Below are 19,821 nucleotides of genomic sequence, written 5' to 3' on the forward strand. Positions count from 1 at the left end.
TAAATTATCTGCTCGCTGCTTTAAATTTTTAATTGTGTTATGGTATCTGGCTTGTTCTGTTACGGAGTTATTCTTTGCAGCCTTTTTCCTGGGTAAGCGATCATGTTCCTCGCTGCGACAGGCACACTACCCACCAGCAACCAGTAATTAAAAATGCGGCCGTTCCTGGGCCTGGCAGAGCCCTTACGCGTGCATAAGCGAGCGTGAGAAGTGCTCCTGGAACAAAAAAAGGGTGCCTGTATGCTGAAAGTAAATCACATCCCTACTTTGAGTCTGTAGCTCTCAATCAGAAAGAAACGAAGCACATAAATACATGGCAGCACCTGCCGTGGAGCCCCACGCGTGGGTGACGTGGTGCCAATGCATCATAATTTATTAACTTGCTAAGGAAACCGAAATGTTTCATGGCCTCTGTGCTTTTAAATCCTGTTAAAGAAAATCTTGCATTAGAAATGGGACGTGCACAGAGCGATCTGCACAGCGACTCGCTTCTTGCCAGCTCTTCCCCAGTTGTTTACAGCTGCGGGTCCCCGCTAAGCAAGGAGAGGGGACGCCTGACAAACTGTTTCGCTGAAATTCAGCCCCATTTGCCCTCTAATGTAACCCTAATAAATAATAAAAGCGTAATATCCGAAGTATAAAGGTGCAGTATGCTGAATTAGCTGGATCATGTTCGTTCATCCTTCACGCAGGGCTGTGTTCGCAGCTGCTGGGGAGACTTTGAGCTTCTTAAATTAAACCAATTTCTGCCCAGGGAGGGCTCGGACGAGGTATTTATTGTAGTCCTTTGTAATAGCAACTGTCCTGTTAGTAAGTTCTTCACTGTGCCTAAGCTGTAAGTAAAGCCATGTACTACGCGACGGTAAGAGTCCAGCTGCTAGCAGTCTGTACATAACCCTCGCTCTGGTTCGGGTCTCGTTCTGTGTCTGTGTTGCTGTGACTTCATTTTTCTGTTAGAAGTAAGTGTCCTGCACAAAGCTGATCGAGCTTCTATTAAACTGGGATAAAACCAAAGAGACGATGGCTGACGGGACGTGGAATGTCATTCTTTGTCACCCAGTACCGCCCATACCTCCTGGAGGAGGGAAGCGACTTTCTGAGTGGCTAAGAGGAAATTTACCATGAGATTTTTACTGTGAGATTTAGTAACTTACCTTCTCGGAGCTGGGGCTGTGCACGGCAGAGCTCATCCTGCCTTGTTTGAAACAGGGAAGGGGCCAGAGCCAAAACCAACAACTTTGGCCTTGGCCCTCGCCAGAGCCCGGTCCCATTGAATCCTTCAGTGCACGGCTTCTCCCTGCACCTTCACCTGCCCCGGGTCTGCTTTCAAAGAACCCCTTCCCTCACGTAGCGCAGAGCGCTTCCTTAGGAGTCGCCTCCCAGAATATAAATATCTCTCCCCTGAGGTAAGGAGGGTCCTTAGACGGGATGGAGCCAAACCCTTTCCAAGGGAACGCCCTTCTCTTTGACGCAGTCTTTTATTTTAAAACTTTCCCCCCAGACCAGGGCTTTCTCTTAGCCCGCAGGGTGACCTCTCCTACGTGAGGCAATGCCTTGCTTGAAGAGCTGCTGCTGCATCCCCGACACCGCCGCTGGACGCTCAGCTGGGACCAGGACCTCACGGGAAGGGGAAGGAAAGATTGGTTTTGGCTGTAGGGCCAGCCCTTAGCACTCAGCCTGCAGGTTTTCCACTGGGTCACAGCTACCTCCTGCTGCTTGCGTACAGCAAAACACAGACAAAAAAATCAGAGGCGGCTTTGGTAACTTCAGGATTCAACTGAATGGGTGGGGGGAGCACAAGGGAAACAGGGTGGCAGGCGTGAAGGAGCCGCAGAGCTTCATGTTCCTTATTGGGGGGCTTTGTGCCTTCCACCGAGCTTTAAGGGATGTTTCAGAGGCCCAGGAATCACCAGCTGGGTTGGAGAGCTTATGGACTGGTGTTTCTTTTTGTCTGTCATTAAAACCAAACTGACACCCTAGAGCTCCCCTCCCAAGTAACTTGAAAAACCTCATGCATACATCAAAGGTTTGACATTAAGAGTAACTAACTAAACCCGAAATTAAGAGTTGTACGCCTTGCATTGCGGACGGTGGCACGGTGACCTTCCCCTGTCTGCCCCGCGTCCTGCGGTGCCTCGGGGAGCCCGGATACTGCTCTGTCCCTTTCCCTGCTTCTTGGAGGTTACGGCAGAGGTTACGTGGAGGTTACGTGTCGGCCTCAGAGCCCCCAGCTGTTACGGACACACAGCAACCACCACAGCACTCCATCACCGCCGCCTGTGCCTTCCTGTGTCAGTCACTGCCCTCAGAGCGGCCGGGAGGTCACACTCACCCAACACCCACGCCGTATTTGTTTTTCCCGTAACTTTGGCAGAAGCTCTCAGCTTCTGTTCCTACGAGCACCAGAGGACCCTGTGATTTTATCTCCTCCTCTGTGCTCGTCCACCCCCACCAGTCCAAGGGCCAGGGCTGGGTTTCCCAGCTGGGAAATAAAGACAATGGTGACGACTTCAGGCAAGAAAAGAGGAGCAGGGATGAGCTCACCTTCCCCTTCCCAGGCTCACGCACTAACCCCAAGTCCCTGTTCCTCTCCAAGTGCCTGGCCGCCCCCTCAGGATGGCCTCAGGTGTGCGATGAGTTGTTCAGACTGACTAATGTTGTTCAGACTGACTAACGAAGCTACAACCCCCTTGTACCGATGCCCAGGGCCTGGAATGACACCCGAAGGAAAGCAGCATTCGTACAACTGGTACGCAGCAGCAGGGGGTTATTTTTCATATTTAAACCTCTGTGAGGAAGCAGCTGTCACCAGAGCTCTATTTCCTATGTACAAACCTGCACGGGGTTAGAGAATCAACAGGGGCTTAAAGCTTCACGACCCAGACAGACTTCATTACTACGGACCATTTCCTGCCTTCCTAAATGGATTTAGTGCTCCTGATTAGGTTTCATTTTTATTTACAACGTGATCTTTCTGGTGCATTCAAGCCCAGGCACTGGGCGCTGCGTGCCCAGCCCAGCCCATGGAAGGGCCCCGCTCCCACATCGGGAGCTATGAAGCGTGTGCGCAGGAGTGCAGCAGGGGACACTTTGCCACAGCAGCCCTGAGGTGCCACCAAAAACAGGGCAAAAAGTTAAGGGAAAAGCATGACAAAGTTCTCAAGCTCTTGGGCTGCAACATCACTCACTTCCAGAAGTTGCTCCCCTTTAACCTCACGTGCTTTGACAGGCAAAAGTCAAAGAACAAAGTTTGTAAAGCCTAGGTCTCCTCCTTTTTAGGTTCTGCAACCATTTTTGGTTGTTTTTTACTTGCCTGAGTGCTTGGATCCAGGAAATGGAGGGAAGGAAGGGGGAAAGGAAGGAAGGAAGGAAGGAGCCTTTAACAGACCAGCGTTTGTTCTTCCAATGACAACCACGACCACCGCGTGTGTTAGTGTCATGATCACACCCCAACAATAACAACTTGAAAGCGGAGTTTATAATTCAAACAATACAAGTAAATGTTTTGACATTGACGCACTTGTTTGATTCTTGCCCAAATAGTTTCCGATTCACAGCCCGCCTGGAACCACTTAGCTGTGGTTAGGAAGCCCTATTTATAGCTGGGGTCCGAGGCGCGGCAGCGAAGCGCCACCTCGGCCCAATGTCTCCAGCGGGGAGAATGGCATGCGAGCAGAGGAAAAACGTCTGGGAAAAAAACACCTTCTGCAGCTCAAAAGAAAAGGCAAAATGACCGAGTCTTTCCTGAGGGCAAAAGCAGGCTTGCGGTGGTGGTGGCAGTGCGTTAATTGTGGAAGGTTTCACTTACCTGGCTGGGAGCTGGAGTCTTGAGACCACAGCGTCACCTCTGGGGGGCAACAGTAACGGATCAGCAAGCCCCTTTGCCAGCTTTTTCACTTATTCGTACTTTTGGGTATGTTGTGCCCCTGTGCCGATGCCGGGCAGGTGGGAGGGCTGGGAAATGCTGCACCACCAGCCTGCGAGGTCTGCCCTCAGAAACAAGCAGGCAGGTCAGCGTTTTGTCAGCAGCACCACGGTTCCTTAAGGCAGATGTGCTCCCACTTGAACGCTGCACCAGCAAGATGCTGGAGCCTAAAGCAGCTGCTCCTTGCGACTCCCCAACAGGCTGCTGCCAAGCTCAGGGTTGTTTCTTCAAAGGGGCCAAGTGCAATTAAAAAGCATGAAAACTTGAGCAAACCAGGCTGTCTTCACAAGGCAGGACTAGTTTTCTAAGCCTTCCTATAGATAAAATCCCTTTGTGTGCATTGGTGTACGTGCACAGATGCGTCTGCATGCAGTAACTCCCTTTACACAGCAAACAGAACTGACTTCTTACTCAGAAGGACTGCAAAGTTAATAAAATTATAGCAAGTCTGAAAACTCAGCAATGCATCAAAAAGGATTGATACAATTTTTATCGCATTACTTCCTTGCAAGATAGAAAAAGAGGGCAGACACCATCAGCTGAGGCTCAAGGTGCTGCCTGCATTTATGCTCCCGAGCGAACCTTGCACTTGCAGATTTTGGCTTCACTTGGGAGCCAGGAGTAACACGGCACCACGGCTCAAATAGGCTTTGAGCCAGTGTGCCATAAATCATGCAGCATTTTCTGCTTGTCAGCTCGCCAGCTCAACAAGCCTGACCACTGTAAAGCCTCAGCTTCAAAAGCCCGGACCTAAAGGAGTCCAAATTCTTTCCGGAGACAGATAAGATAGCGGAGAAATCCCTTACGCCATCAAGGACATGAAACAATTTCTCGCTCATCTACGTGTGCTTTCCCGGATGGGAAAGTGCTCTGCATTCAGCTGCCTCCGTGCAGGTTAAGGAATGCTTTCTTAGAAATCCTCTTTGCAGGGACGCCCGCAGCCAGCGTCCCTGGAGGAGTGCTCCCAGGGGAACACCTTCTCCCTGGCCATGCGATGCCAGGGCACAAATTTGTCAACGAGTCCTCGGTGATATCGCAGAGCCCCTTGAGGTCACTGTGCTGCAGGAAAAGAGGAGTAGTTACATTAAAAGTGACTTTATCCATTAGCAATAACCAGGCATAAGAGCACTGATCAAAACAGTTCTGAAGCGCTTTGAGGTTAAATTGTCTGTACAGATCGAAAACCACAGCTACGTGAGCTGTACTTGTTTCAGTAGTGATGTCTAGAACAGACTAAGCCAAACATTGGCTGCTGTAACCCATGATTACTGAAAACACCATTAAGATACTCAGAAATTATTGTTTAACTGCACCTGTAGACTCCCCCGAGCAGACCTCAGCATTGCTCGCTGAGGAGCATCTCCGATCCCCGTCACCTAACAGTTGGAGCAACTTGCCTCGTCCATTCCCCATGCTGTTTCTGCTTTATGCCATAACCCTCAGCAAAAAGCAGTCGGTGCCTTGCCTCACGCTGGGAGTTACGCGGCTCTGGCACGGATACAAACCTGCTTTTCTGGGCTTGGTTTGGGGCACAGCTAGACCAGGTTACCGGTACAGGTTACTCCCCCGATCCCGTACTAAAAAGAGACGGCACACCTGACCGTGGTGATTAGCTAACGTGGAAAGGAAAACAAAGGAAGACGAACCCTTCTAATGGCACAGAATTAAAGGCAGCCTTACAATCCCTGCAGCAACAGCCGCTCGTGAACCTGGGAGCCAAACTTTCGCAAGAAGCAGGAAGTCAGCCTGGTGGAGGGCCAGTGAACTGGAAAGCAAACAACAAATAAGATCTCAACATCTCTGCACTCTGAGAGCACGTTCAACCCTGATTGTTTCGCTTGCAATGATTTCAATGGGAGATTTTCTTTTTCCCCCAGAACTACAGAATTTATTCTGAAATTCATCTACAAAAGGTTTTATTGAGATGCTTTTGTTTTACTTCTTCATTTCAGCCTGAAGTCAAGGAAATCTCCAGCTGACATCATGCTATTTTCTGCGAGTAATTTTAAAAAATATTGCCATCAGTCCAAAGAATCCAAGACATTAGAGTGATACGTACACAATAAAGTTAACAGGTGAATTAATGCTTTATTTTCATGCAGTTACCCAGCCTGGATAAGTTAAATGACTTGGGAAGTAAGCAATAAAGGAAGAAAAGGAAGTCAACTTCATTTTAAAACTGAGTTAGAAGCTTAGTTTACTATTAGTAAGTGGTGGGCAGCCTTCATCATAGTAGTGGAAATTAACCACTGGTGAAATCTTTCTATGGTCATATTGCTGTTATAAATGTGGTCAGTAAATACACTAATATAAGCACAAAAAACTGGTATGAAGAGTTCCACATGCTGTTCTAACACCAAAATTGAAACTAAGACTCTGTCTCCCTGCAAAGTACTCCTCCCTGTGGGGCACTTCACATCCCACAGCCATGATGTGGAAGTTACCGTCTCTGAGGGCAGAGGCAAGAGCAGCTGGAGACAGTTTTGAAATGATTTTGGGGGGGGTGACTGTGCATATTCAGAATACTTGCCTGCTTAGCAAATGAGATCTAAACCTGGCAGAAAAACAGAGAAATGCATCCGTGGGGGATGCTCTAAGAACTTCTGGTGATGCTCCGCAAACTGGAAGGTGCATAACTGGAAGCATCTTGTTACCCTGCCCAACCAGAACTCACCAAGAGTTCTGCTTCCTCTTGTGTCAGTCCACGTATGGTCCACCAGCGATTCACCCTGTCAGGGGCTAGCCCACGGACTGAGAACCGATGCAAGAAGCCAAGAGGGAACTCACCTTCCTCCCAGTTAGTGCAGCCAACAGCACCCTGATCCAACACGGGTCAGTCTTCTGGTCTGCTTCACCATGGAGCTGCAGGACCCCAAGAGGGCAACAACCAGCGAGGAGGCAGCGGAGCCATCTCTGTCAAAGCCACCATCTGCGTACAACAACATAAGTTATGTTACAGAAGACCTCAGTTTCACAGCTCCTTGCTAAACAGCAAGGAAGTCCCGCAGCTCTTACCAAGCAGGCAAGTCTGTTTCAGGAATGTTTTTCGAGGCAGGAATCCTCTTGTTTTGGTACGGTGCCAACTGCTGAGTTTCTTGTATGAAGTATGGCTCGAGGTACAGCCCCGAGATATACCAGGAATTCCTCAAAACATTATTTTAGAAGAACAAAGGCAACGTAACGAGTCGGACACCAATTCTAAATTACAACACTTTATTGCAGCATTGGCAAAGGTCAGATTTCTGAAGCTGGTGAAGATCGGGCGGCATTTCTGTATGAAATGTTACAATTTTACAAGTCTCTCTTCCTACATGCAGAAACCAAAAACAGTGGTAAAAAGAATTTTAAAAGAGCTAGAAAAAAAAGGAATTAGTAACATACAGATGAGCTCCTTAACTGAATTAACTACTTCTACCTGAAAGCAAACAAAAATCTATGCTAATAAATAACAGATTGTCAGAAACAGACCAAGAAACCTCATTTCTACTTAGAAAAAAATAAAAATTCTACTTGTTTCCAGATGTATTTAATTTTTTTTTAAAACTTGTTTGTTTGTTTCAATAGACACAGAGGCTTATCAACCCATGAAGATCAACAAAATATTTGGATCCGCTCCTTGACATCCCCCTGTTATGCTGACTGGCACATTTTGGTTTTCAATGATACATACAATGGGCTCAACTATATCCCTGTCCTTAGGCTGGTGTCAGGCTGTTCCAAGCAGTATGAGTCAACACCCTGTGTTAATCCACTTCACATTCTATTTTAAACCTTAACAGACATTTTACCTCCTTGGCTCTGAAGTTTTTTTTCACCCCTTCCCACTCCCCAACCCCTTCTTTCTCGCTCGTCTGGCAGCAGAAGGCTACTCCTTAACCAGCAGGTCGGGAGGAGTATCTGACGGTTGAGATGTTCTCCCACGTGTCAGGGTTTTCTTTTCCATTTCACCATTTGCTCTACGTTTTCCTACTGTAGATTTGCAGCCCCCAACGAACACCCTTCCGACGCAAAGTGCTCGATCCAGAGATAACGCAGCTTGCACCAAGCGTGCACAGCTTTGCTTTCCCACATACTGGGCGCCACCAAGACCTTTTCCACTCCAGTGGAATCCATCTGAATTTCAGGTTGATTTTTTGTTTTCTCTGAGCTGCTCCCCGGTCAAGTTAACCATCTCATTCGTTTGCTTCTGCTCGTATGAGAAGATTAACCCTCACATGGTTCCCGTTACAAAAAGCTTTTTGTTTTTTGTTTTATGTTTTTTTTTTTTTTTTGGCAGGCCATGACTGGAAGCTTCCACTTGTTCTGTGCGGGTTTTTTGGGGGGAAAAAAGGAGGCTGCTGTTTCTGCCCCACGGCCCCAGCCTGTCCCAGGTTTCGATTCTGAACGCTCTAGGCTGACATGCTGAGATGTGTCCACTGCTCTCATTTAATTGCTGGAGGACTCCACTATCCACAACATCAGAGATACAGGACCTAATGAAATGACACTTGCTGCTGGATCAACGTCTCCTACGAAAAGGAAGGAAAAAAAGAAAACAGTTCAGTAAGAAATGTCCAATCCTCTCCACGTTAGCAACCCCCCGAATCTGTTGGTGATTTTGATCTGCCTTTAGCCTCAGCACTTGGAGGTTACACATTTCTATTAGCCAAGCACATTTTAAAATGCGACCATGCTGGACAAAAGACAGCAGACCTCTGTATCAGGAACAACAAGCCCCCTATGCAACTGCAGCAGATCAATGTAAAATTGATCAGAGACAGCTGCCTTATCCTACCAGGCAAGGAGCGAGGTTACTGAAGTGCAGAGCTGATCTGTGAATTTATTTAAACGCAGGTTATTTTAGGTAGTTTCATTTTTGTGCACAATTTCTTCATGTTTACGAGTCCTGCAGAAGCAATAGAGGGCTGTCTAGAGCCAGGTAGTTGTTTACAACATTTTTAGAGAGAACGGTTGTATTGAAGCCTTTGATCATCCCTTGGTGATGAAAGACAGGTCCCTACCCAGAAAAGCCATATTTTTATCTCTTAAGAATGTAAAAATGCATTGAAAAAAATCACACTGATTTGCAGGAACGTGATCCACGAGCAGGAAACCCAGAAGTAGCAGTAATTTAGTTTCACTAACCCCGCATACTGGAACTGACAGCTGTGCTGGAGCACAGCTATACAATCTAGTAGCGCAAAACAGTAAAAAAAAAAATCAACAATATTTACAATCCCAAGGAAGTTCCTGGGCTCCACACCCAGGTCTTTTACCATGTAAACAAAGCAGGTCATATTCTTTATGTTAATGCATAAACCTCAAGTGTTTGCTAAACAGTAAGTTAATCTAAAACCAGCTTTTATTGGAAATCTTTCAAGAAAAATGCCACAAGCACGTTAAACTAGCCATAGGACTTTCTGTGTTTCTCGGAGCAGAAGCATCCACAGTAATTCAGTGCTCTCATCTACGGCAGTGTTTTGTTACTTGATATCTCAGTTACTCAGCATTCCTGTGTTTTGTTTAAATACTGTGTTGTCAGGAGGTACTGAGCTGATGCACCTCTAGAACTTACTGGGGTTTTGCTTTTTTTTGTTTGTTTTAACCACGTTTTAGCCTCAGATAACAGAATATTCCAACTCTTTTTGGTACGCTCAAATCATCAGCAACATTGGCTATGTGGCTGCAAAGCAAGGAGCTTTGGTTTTAATGAGATTTAACTCAATGAATTCTCCAACTGCAAAAAAACTTCAAGCGTCAGCGCACTGCAGAGTTGTGCTTTTACCTCCCCATCTCCCCTAAAAAACACCGTTATTTTCTGTTGATGTGGAGGGAAGGCAAAGTGTTACAACTGGCTGCGTGCATCTAACTTCGCAGAAGTTACTTTCATCCCGAACAGCAGCTGCCATTGCATGCTGGTGGTAGATAAGGCAGAGCAAGCCGTGTTTCAAAGGATTAGAGGCAAGATGCTGCTGGTAAGCCTCAGCAGTATTTCTACAAACAGGTATTTCAAATGACATTTCCCTTCAAACCAGTAAACAGCACAAAACAGTTAAAAGTCCAGTTAAAAAAACAAAAACCATCTTGATTGACCTCTAAAGACAGAAAAATTATGCATTTGCCGAGTAATTTTGACAATAAGCAGAAAAGAGACCCCTTCTTCTGCTCAAAAACCTTGATCCAGACCTGTATTTGGCAAGGTGCAGCTCTAAAAAAAAAAAAAGCTGTAATTAAAAACAGCTTGAAGCATAGGTTGCAAAAATTTGATTTTGCACAAACTCCCCCCATCTCCCTCCCTTCCCTGCTACCACCACAGCTATCATTTGGTATAAACAATCTTGCAGCCATCTTCTCAGCTGCATCACGTAAGTATTAATACTGGCTACATCCTCTGTAGGAGGGGAAAACAGATGCATTTTACCTAACCATGCCTGGAGTAGAAAATTGGAACTTGCAGAAATGCTCAGAAACATCACACCATTCATACAGGTGAGGAAATAATGAAGAATCCATTACACAAGAAATTTTGGAGAGTACTTGCATCAGCATGACAACGTCGTGACTTAAATCAAAACGTGCCCGGGATAATATACGCTTGACTTTAAAAACAAGCTCCTTCTGCAAAAGTCAGGTCCTGGGGTGTTTATCCCTCATGTCCCAGTGCAGTTTGACAAAAGGAGCTCTAGGAATTAGGACACAACCTCCAACCTACCCTGGGCCTTCCTCCCTTAAGACAGCTAAAAAAGGAGGTCTGCATTTCTCTGGATGGCTTTCATGGGAAGTTACGCTGGTGAGTGTCTGTAGTAGGGAAAAGGATGTAGTACAGGATTAAAAATGACAACTGAGAAAGGGACACAATGAAACTGCTGGTGGAAAAGATGGAGATGATCTGGGTGAACTGAGCTAGCACACAATTAAATAGAGCACTGAATATTTTGATTTTTATGATACCTTGAGTGTGAAGATGGGAACAATTTTACAGCAAAAATTTCTGAACCAAGAATAAAATAATACTGCTACAGTGACGATCTTCCCATACTTTGGAGAAGAATGCAAGAGATCATTGAAAATGACAACTAAGCAGCATGATGAACCACACAATACGTGTGTCAATTCTCAAGACACTGACACACCAACACCAAGGGTTTGTCTAGTCCAAAAAAACCACTGCTAGAGTGAGGCTACCAGAATATGAGCCATCAGATTTCGGCTGCCCGTGACTTCTGGTATTTCAATAAGTGAATTGAAAGCTTCAAAATACAACATTGGTCAATACATCAGCTATATATATGGTGGGTGATGTATGAAGTATTCTTGTACAGCAGCTGAAACACGAAACCATGAAGTTCAATTCACATTTTTCCTTATTACCCATGCTCTGATTTTTCAGCATTAATAAAACACTATTAGGAGAGTATTTAGCTAATAAAATCCTAGCATCCTGTTATTACCTTCATGCTTCACATTTCTTCGTTAAATGGATTAAAGAGAAATAAGAGTCAGATGCAAATAGCCAAGCTGAAATTATCAACTAACTCAACCATGATTTAGTTTGTCAGCTTACGCACGCATCTCAGTGGGCCTTTTCACAGCAACAGGTCTTCTTTCTTTACTATACTTTCAGAACAGTAGAGAGTTTTGAAGTTACTAGCTTTAATAAGACGAGACTTAACTAGTCTTATTAAAGTTAAAACCCTCCTTGGTAAAGCTTATTTCTGCACACTCCAAGTTCTCAGTGTAATTCTTTTTGCCTTTCTTGGTAACGTATGCTTTAAACAGATTTCATAAAACGTAGTTATTTATATTTCCTTTTATGAGCAAGTCATTTAATGGATCTCGATCCTCTTTAAAGATAAAGGTGCTTTTTAGTGAAGCGAGGGGCTGTTCTCCCAAACTGTAAAAGTATTTTCCTGATAACATCAGCATAAAAAATTACTTTTGTAAATTTTGAGTTTCCTGAAGTTCCAGTTTAACAGTTTCATAACCAAAGTCTTCTTGTAAGGCTAAAGAACTGGAGGCAAGACTGAGAGTTGTTAAATTGTTGCCCATTGAATTCTGATGAAGCAAGTCAAGGAACTCTCCTTTTAATGGTGTTAATTACCTCCAAGGCCAGTCAGCCTTAAAAGTTGAGTCCCCCCCCAAATCCTCTCCTTGCAGGATTAGCAGGTCTCAACTTGAAGTTATACGAGCAGGTGATTACAAATAAAGAGCAAGAAACTAATTTTTGATGCAGCATTTTGCACACACTAACTACTAATAATAAGAAATCTGACAAAAGCTGAAAGTCTCATTGCATTTAATTCACCAGAGAAACAGATTATTAATTAAAAAAGTAACCACTACAAAAGACTTATCTTGTTATTTAAGTGATTCATGCATTACAGCTGCTGCCACTAATTCATTCTTCCATTTACTGTGGTGTTATCACAGGTGCAAGAGTTGCCAAATGTGTGTGGGCGGAAGGTTGGTGTGAGTTATTCACCTATAATTTTTTAAATTATTTATTTAGGACCCTGCTGGGCCAAAGTAGATTCACAGAAAATTTTAGGTTCAAAGGGCCCTCTGGAGGTCATGTAGCCTGAACTCCTGCTACAGAAGTAGGGCTAAGTGCAAAGCCAGATCCAGTTGCTGAAGGCCAAAAACATATGAGAGAACCCAGCAATACCTTTGTTAATTTTTTAATCATCTAGTACGATAGGCAGATTTGGATCCAACTTTCTAAAAAATATCTGAAATAGAAATACTGGTGCTTAGGGCATGTTCAGCAATACAAAAGTAAAGGCAAACACTAAATCCATTTATCTACTCTTAGCATTACCCACAACATAAGAAGCCTCTTATCCTGACATTAACTTTCAGAACCTGTCAGATCGTTGTTTAAAATGGAATCAACGAGATTTGCTTGCTCCTCCAACCTAAGGAAATTTGAAATAAAAAGTTGCATATCTTAAAGAAGGGAACAGACATGATTGTTTTCATCGTTTAGAGTTACTTTTACAAGAAAACAACTGATCTGACTTTATACACAAAGAAACAATCAGAACTAGCTCATTCATCACGTAAACAAATTTGTAGTTCATAGTTATTACGGTTGGAAAAGACCTCTAAGATCATCCAGTCCTACTGTCCACCTACCTCCAATATTACAGACTGTTATACAGATTGGTTCTAGCATATAGAATAGCGAAGATTTCTTCAAACAGATGCTAAAATGAAAAGCCCTGGGTGAAAATTTTGCTCTGAACAAATAGCAAGATACTCTAGTGTATCACAGGAGCTGGTGGGGTAGTCTTGACTAGAAAGCGAGGGTAGTCTAGGCAGGAATGCTGCAATTCACCTGTCAAAGTCAGAAGACAGTCTTGAATATATCCCATAAATCTGAAGCTCTTAAAAGTATAGGTGACACAAAGCCAGTACTAGTGGTGGTAAGCCATGGCTAGACCCAGTCTTCCATAAATAAAAACTCTGCTTAAGCATCCTTCACTGCAGGTTAAAAAAAATATATATATATTGTTTCCTTACTACAGGCTAGGATGGCTCAACTGATGCATGACTGCAAGCCTGAGCATCGCACTAGGGAACGAATAAAATATGTCCACTAAAACTAACTTCCTGGTCTCTGCTCTAAGGAACTTACAGATTAAAGGGAACAAAGAGTAAGTTACATAAGACAAAACTATATCAGAATTGCAAGCACATGGCACAGGCATTTGAACAAGGAAACACTGCTCAAACTGTTCTCTTGAAAATGTCTGACCTAGTTTACAGTGAAATCCTAAATTATGTTTTCCCTAAAATATTTTTCAAAGTCTTTGAAAAGCACAATTGTCCTGCTAAACGTTATATATATATATATAAATAAATAAAACTAGAAGTATCATGTTCTGTGATATTCGCTGATCTGGTCCATATATTTAAAGAACAACTTCAGTGTGCTCCTCACACAGGCTACAAGGTGTTTGTGACAGATAACTGAAAGACCTGCAAGAGAAGACTGCATAGTTACTTGTAAAACGCTTGCAGGTGTTATGGCAATTCAGTGTAACAATAGTTTTTATTTCTATGACAGTATTAGGCCGCAGAGAAACAAAAAAGCTAAATGGAGAACATTAATCATTCCATTGAGTTACATTTAGTACTTCAAAAAAGTTAAAATGCAGTCCTTTTTCCAAAAAAAGAGGATTTTTTATATATATACAAGCTATTTCTGTATAAGGCCTTGTTGGAACAATAGATCAGAGAGCTATAAAAATGCTTACAAAAATGTACCAGAAGGAGGTTGGCAATATTACTGTAACGTAGTCCAATGCATCAGCCTATTTCTAGTTGACAAAGATAGACCGCTTAGTAAACTTGTCCCTTCCCATTGCTGCTCTCATCTACCTACCACCAAGATTATTTTTTCCAAAGAGAAACATGAAAACACTGCATTTCACCTGAACTTCTGCCTATTCAAACCTGTGCTGCAATGTTGATTTGCTAGTTTTTTCTCAAGCTTAATCTGAGTGAGAGAAGGCGTGGAGATGCATTAAAGCTGTATAGTGACTACCGAATAAAATAATCCCCTGGCTTCCAACCTCTGTCAAGGATGCATTCACAGACACCATGTTAGAAGCACAAAACACTGCTCGGTATTTTAAGAGAATGCTTTAGAAAGGAAACCAACAAATCTACTCACATTATGCAGATCATTATCTGCCTCAATTATGAAGGTAATTACTTGCCTAGAACCAGAATTACCACATTTAGAGGAAGATTGTCCTACCTCCCACCAGTTTTAAAGATTAGATCTGCATTAGGTGCTCCCTTTGGATGCTGGTAACGAGGACGCCGTTCACGGTTTGTATTTGCTGGAGCTGGACGCTGTGCCAGAGACTGCAACATTTCTGTAATGTCATACAGAAAGAAAGTTAAATACATTGGTTACGCATGTTTTTAAAAAGGAATTTACACCATCACATTTCACTGCTACAAAGTAGAAAAAACTTAAAGTAATTTACACTTTTTTTTTGCTTTAGGGTTAGGACTTCTCATGTTATTCCACAGCAGCTCATTTTTTTTTTATTATTATTTTTTAAATTACTAAAATTGCAGAGACAGCTTTGACAAATTCACACTACCCCATAATGTGAAGTTGTGTTCCCAGATGTTCTTACAGAAGGAACTGCCAGCCATGGTTTCCATCACAGGTGTTTAAGAAGGGAGCTGTGACCTTTTCCTCCCGATACAGCCACCACCGACTGAATGGATGACGAGGGACAAAGGTTCACAGCACTGTGAGAAGCCTTAACATAAAACTGCCCTGAAATGGTAACGACCGGACGATGCTGCTGCCAAGTAAAGATGCAGTAAGAAACTTGTCCTAAATTATCATCCATAAATTAGGCATTTGTCTAAACTAGTCCTAATAGGATCCTTTTACAGAGGAGACAGACCTGAAGAGGGTGACTCAGCTGACCTACATTACACCAGCTGTCTTTGGGATGGAATTTTGTTCTTCATGATCAGAGGGAAGAAATAGGTGGATGCTGAGAGCAGACTGCAGTTACCAGTTTAGCCCTGGACATCCAGCTTTTGGGCAGTTTAAGTAGAAGCACAATGCGTTGACAGCTGGTAAAGCCTTGTTTCATTTTTGTTGTGATAAAAAATAGGTCTTTACTAGACTAAATTAATGGTTATGAAGTATCTGATGTAATTACAAATACATCACAAGAACCTCCACGTACCCTCTGTCCGTACATCAGCATATTGGATGGCAAGCAGTTCTGACAGTCCACCTGTGCAAGAATCTACCCTGCTCAGCAAACAGATGGAATAACTGAAGGGGAAAGGTGGAACAAGCTGCTAAACAGATTATCTCTGAAAGTCTGCTCTGTCTGGTTCTGTAATCTCTGCTAATCTCCAGGCTGGTATTGGAGACACATGCCCATCATCTGTTAGAAACAAACTTCCACCACTCTCAGAAAGACATACAAGCCAGAACCGGAGACTGGTGAGATTTCTATCACCACTTACTGAAAGCTTTGCACACATTTTGTAAGTTATCCATTCAATCTTTGGGAAACTGCGAAACTACGAATGATTTAATGTACAATATTGGTGTCAACAGCTAATAAAGCATCTATTCGTATGCTGCTCGCTCCCCTGTCAACACCCAGGAAAGGCCAAGAAAAACCATTTAACACTTTGAATAGTTCGTAGTTGTAAACGTCAGGAAGTTACATCCTTCAGAAACAATTCTGTTTATCAGGACAGATCTCTAACGAGGCATTGTCAAGACCAGGAAGAAAACAGGAGATGATGGTACACTGCCAGGCAGGCGCTAGAAGCAAGCACTGAACCGTCCAGCACGTGCATACCTGTCTCTTCTGTTTTCCACACCGTAGGTAAAAGAAAATAGGGGAGTTTGTGACAAGACAGTAACATGAGAAACTGAGTAATTGAGAAGATAACAGGAGGGAGAAAAGGCAAGGGAACACAACGTATTAGCTAGGCTGGGCACGTCACCCATCTTTGGCTTTAGTGAAAAAAAAAAATGTACACAAAAATACTAGCCTGAGTTAGAATCACCCAGTTCCTAATACTTCTGCAGATGGAATTGCATGTAATACTAATAAACATTAATTCATATTAAATAATTACTGAACATTACTTTGAAGTACTTTGCAGGTGAGTTTTCATTCATTACCTAACCTCTGTAGATGGAAAAAAAAACATACATGCAAAAGTTCGGACAACCTTGAGGCACTCTTCCAGAAATTATGACTTTCCCCCACCCTTGGTAACTTCAAAGATTGAAACAAAGAGTTGGTTTTAAATGTCAGTGTCTTTGTATATGTACCAGCTTGTTACAAGCAAGCTGACTCCTCCAAAGGAACCCTCAAAAGGAACCGTGGGCTGCATGTTATTTATACTTATTTTATATGTAATTAAAAGTAACGCCAAACAGGAATGTTATTTAGCTTGTGTAATCTGTTGAATTAAAGTGTTCCTTTTAGCTTGGTTTTACTTTGCATCTTACCCAGGTCTACAAAAGAAAATCAAGGTAAAAATGAATCAATTTTAAAATGGGTATTAGTTATGGCAAAACCTATTTCTAGAGTGTTATTTCCCTTGAATTAATGCTTTACAGACAGCACCTAAATCTGACAACATAGAAAATAGCCTATTAATGGTTATCTATTAATATTGGTTGTCTGATTCATTTCACTATGACGAAAAGAATGTGACGATCTTTTAGATATGAATCACAACTGCTTGCAGTAAAGTCCTACATTAAACAGGCTGATTTTTAAAGATATCCACAAATTCACATGACAGGTCCTAATAAACCGAATGTTCTGACCATCAGAAAATTATCAGAAGAGTCATTAACGAGGGAAACCCCATAAAAAGTCTGAAAAAAGCACGTTAAGTGTCTAATTCTGAAGTCTACTGTTTCTTTCTTTTTCATTAAGTGACTTTATGAGAAGGAAGTGTCTTGGAAAAAAAAATAAGCAGAGCATGATGTTTAATACTAAGAACATATTGTATATCCTTTTCACAACTCTGTAGACACTTGCTTTGGAAAAAATACTCCTTTTCAGGATTACAAGCTTACTTCTTGTATTATCAAAATCCTGAATGAAGTGTTAGTTTCCATGGTGCTTTTTTTTTTTTTTTAAATATATAATTAGATCTGCTGCTTTAATTTAAATTTCCCATTTCTTGATGAATAATGACCTTTCACTAAATAGCTTAAATGAGATTTCCTGATAATTAACTGCTTATACTGTGATTACCACCAGACTGCAACATCTTCAAAACAAAAAATAGAGCAGGAATTGTGGAGATGTTATACGGAAAAACTCGCAAGAGAACTGAATACCGTCAGTTTTATTTGTTTTGGCTTTGTTTACTGTTTTAGTAAGACAAGGAAAATAGTCTGGAAAAAAAACAAAAACACATCAAGTGCACTGGTTTAGGGACTATATATGATTTGTTGTATTAATTATTTCAATTTGTCCATGTTCCAATATGCTTGGCTTATCTAATTTGCTTTTTAAAGCTATAATTTGTATGAAATTTTCATTTTGTTACTATATTCTCGTGTTCCATATTTTTAGGGCTCCTGGAACAGCTGAGGTAACAGTCTCATTTCTCAGGCAAAGGTTACCAGTTTGTATTTGCAGGTCTTAATATGAAGACCCCAAATAGCTTTCTGTATTTATATCTAAAAAACAAGAGTTTAAATTGCACAGACTGACTACCTCTTGTATCCAACTTAATTCTCTTCCAGTAACGGAGACAATGCTACAAACATCAGATTAATTTTGTGTTAGCTTATTTGCAAGGAAACTGAGATCCCAGTTCTTCCCCTTTCCTGAACTGGACAGAAACGCTTAGATTTAGTGAGACCCACTTAAAAGCTCCCTTTCATGGAAGAGCTGTAAAAGCATCTTTGTGCACAGAGTAAAGTGTGCATATAATGAAGAGCTGAAGTACAGGCTTTCCATAAAGTATTACAAAATAATATACAGAACTTCTACTGCTAATTATCACAGATACTTCTGCAGATCCATGAAAGTTCCTCTGAAGATGAAAATGAAGTACTAGGTTATTTTCTTACCCTGGTAGTCCTCTTGTTCTTGCCGCTCATTGATATCCAAAGTGAGCTTTTTCATCCGCATTCTCTCCTCCTGTTCAGCCTGCTGTTGGTTCCAGTGGTTTGCAGCAAGTTGGGAAGACATTGGTACATTCAAGATCTTAAACTGCAAGTGAAAATAAATTTAAGTGCCCATCAGAGAACAAAAAACAGACAGAAGGGTAATGGTTATTTCTACATTATGAGGAGTTACCTTCTGCAGAAGTTTCTACTGAAAAGTATTTTTTCCTTTTTTTTTTTTTTTAGCTCTACTTCGCTTAATGACACGTGAGAAAAATACAAGGTATTGAGATGCTCTGGAGACATACAGAACACGCAAAAAAGGCTGCTAAGGCAATTGACAATTACACCAGTAATGGCAACAAAATTAATTCTCACCAGCAACACATAGCTATATGCTTTATTTCTCATTTTGATACAAGCCTCGTTATACAGACATTCATGCAGTGAATTACACTGGTCTTGAGATAAAACCACCACGGCTGCCTCAAGAAAGCTGCATCTCCCTACAAAGTTCTCTTCCTTCCAAAAAGGGAAGCAGAAGTTCTACTATTACCCCTTGTGATAACAAAGGAGAGAAAAGTTCTGAGGATTTCAGGTATCCTCCAGCATTCCTTGGTGAGTACTCTTCGTTTCTATGGATGATCCTAGCTCCTCGGTACTAGGAAAACACATAGGGATGGATATATTTTCTTTGTCCTCAGACTCAAAATTCATGCTCATATGGCCACAGGAACGTATTTTAGAGTAATCCCAAAATACAGAAGTAATTTTTTGATCTGACTTGGAACTGAAACAATAGCTTTCAGAAACCCTTTAATACTAAAGTTTATGAAAATATTCAGAAAAAAAATCACTTCCCCTTTCAATTGCATCTCCATTAGAAATAAATATTTCCGAGCTATAAGTAGGAAAACGCATTTAAAGATAATCACACTCCATATTCCACAAACAACTCTTGAATCCCGCTGCTTGTTCTCATCATCTGAAATCTATTTCCACAGAAATAAAAACGGGCAAATTTCAGCTCTCTCTTCTGCTATGCTGTCAAAACCGCAGATGAAATGATGCATTAACAAAACCTCTGTTGAGATGCTATGCAGTAAACAGTCTTCACTGCATGTATGTAGTATTTCGTGCAGTAATTACTGAAAAAGCTCAAAGTACCTATTACAGAGCAGTGCCCCACTGGCAGCACATTAATGAGGAGTGTGAGAAGATATCAAGTACTTCGATGTTACATTTGAAAATAAACTGTTGCAAGCAGTTAAGA

General features: G+C 42.2%; 1 protein-coding gene across 4 annotated transcripts in view; it reads right to left on the reverse strand.

Moving 5' to 3' along the window:
* Positions 1-7,117: 7,117 nt before the first annotated feature.
* Positions 7,118-19,821, reverse strand: part of UPF2 (UPF2 regulator of nonsense mediated mRNA decay) — a 61,095-nt gene continuing 48,391 nt past the window's right edge. For 2 of the 4 annotated variants that reach the window (XM_035325149.1, XM_035325164.1), the window contains 3 exons: positions 18,513-18,654; positions 14,670-14,790; positions 7,118-8,433 (listed from right to left, as the gene is read on the reverse strand). In XM_035325149.1, the coding sequence (XP_035181040.1) occupies positions 8,424-8,433; positions 14,670-14,790; positions 18,513-18,654 (273 nt within the window). In that variant the 3' untranslated portion in view covers positions 7,118-8,423. Of the gene's footprint in view, positions 8,434-14,665; positions 14,791-18,512; positions 18,655-19,821 lie in introns of those variants that run through there. The other 2 variants (XM_035325155.1, XM_035325171.1) reach the window with 1 other exon arrangement.

Source organism: Oxyura jamaicensis, chromosome 1 (genome assembly GCF_011077185.1).
Source record: "Oxyura jamaicensis isolate SHBP4307 breed ruddy duck chromosome 1, BPBGC_Ojam_1.0, whole genome shotgun sequence".
In the NCBI taxonomy this organism is placed as follows: domain Eukaryota; kingdom Metazoa; phylum Chordata; class Aves; order Anseriformes; family Anatidae; genus Oxyura; species Oxyura jamaicensis.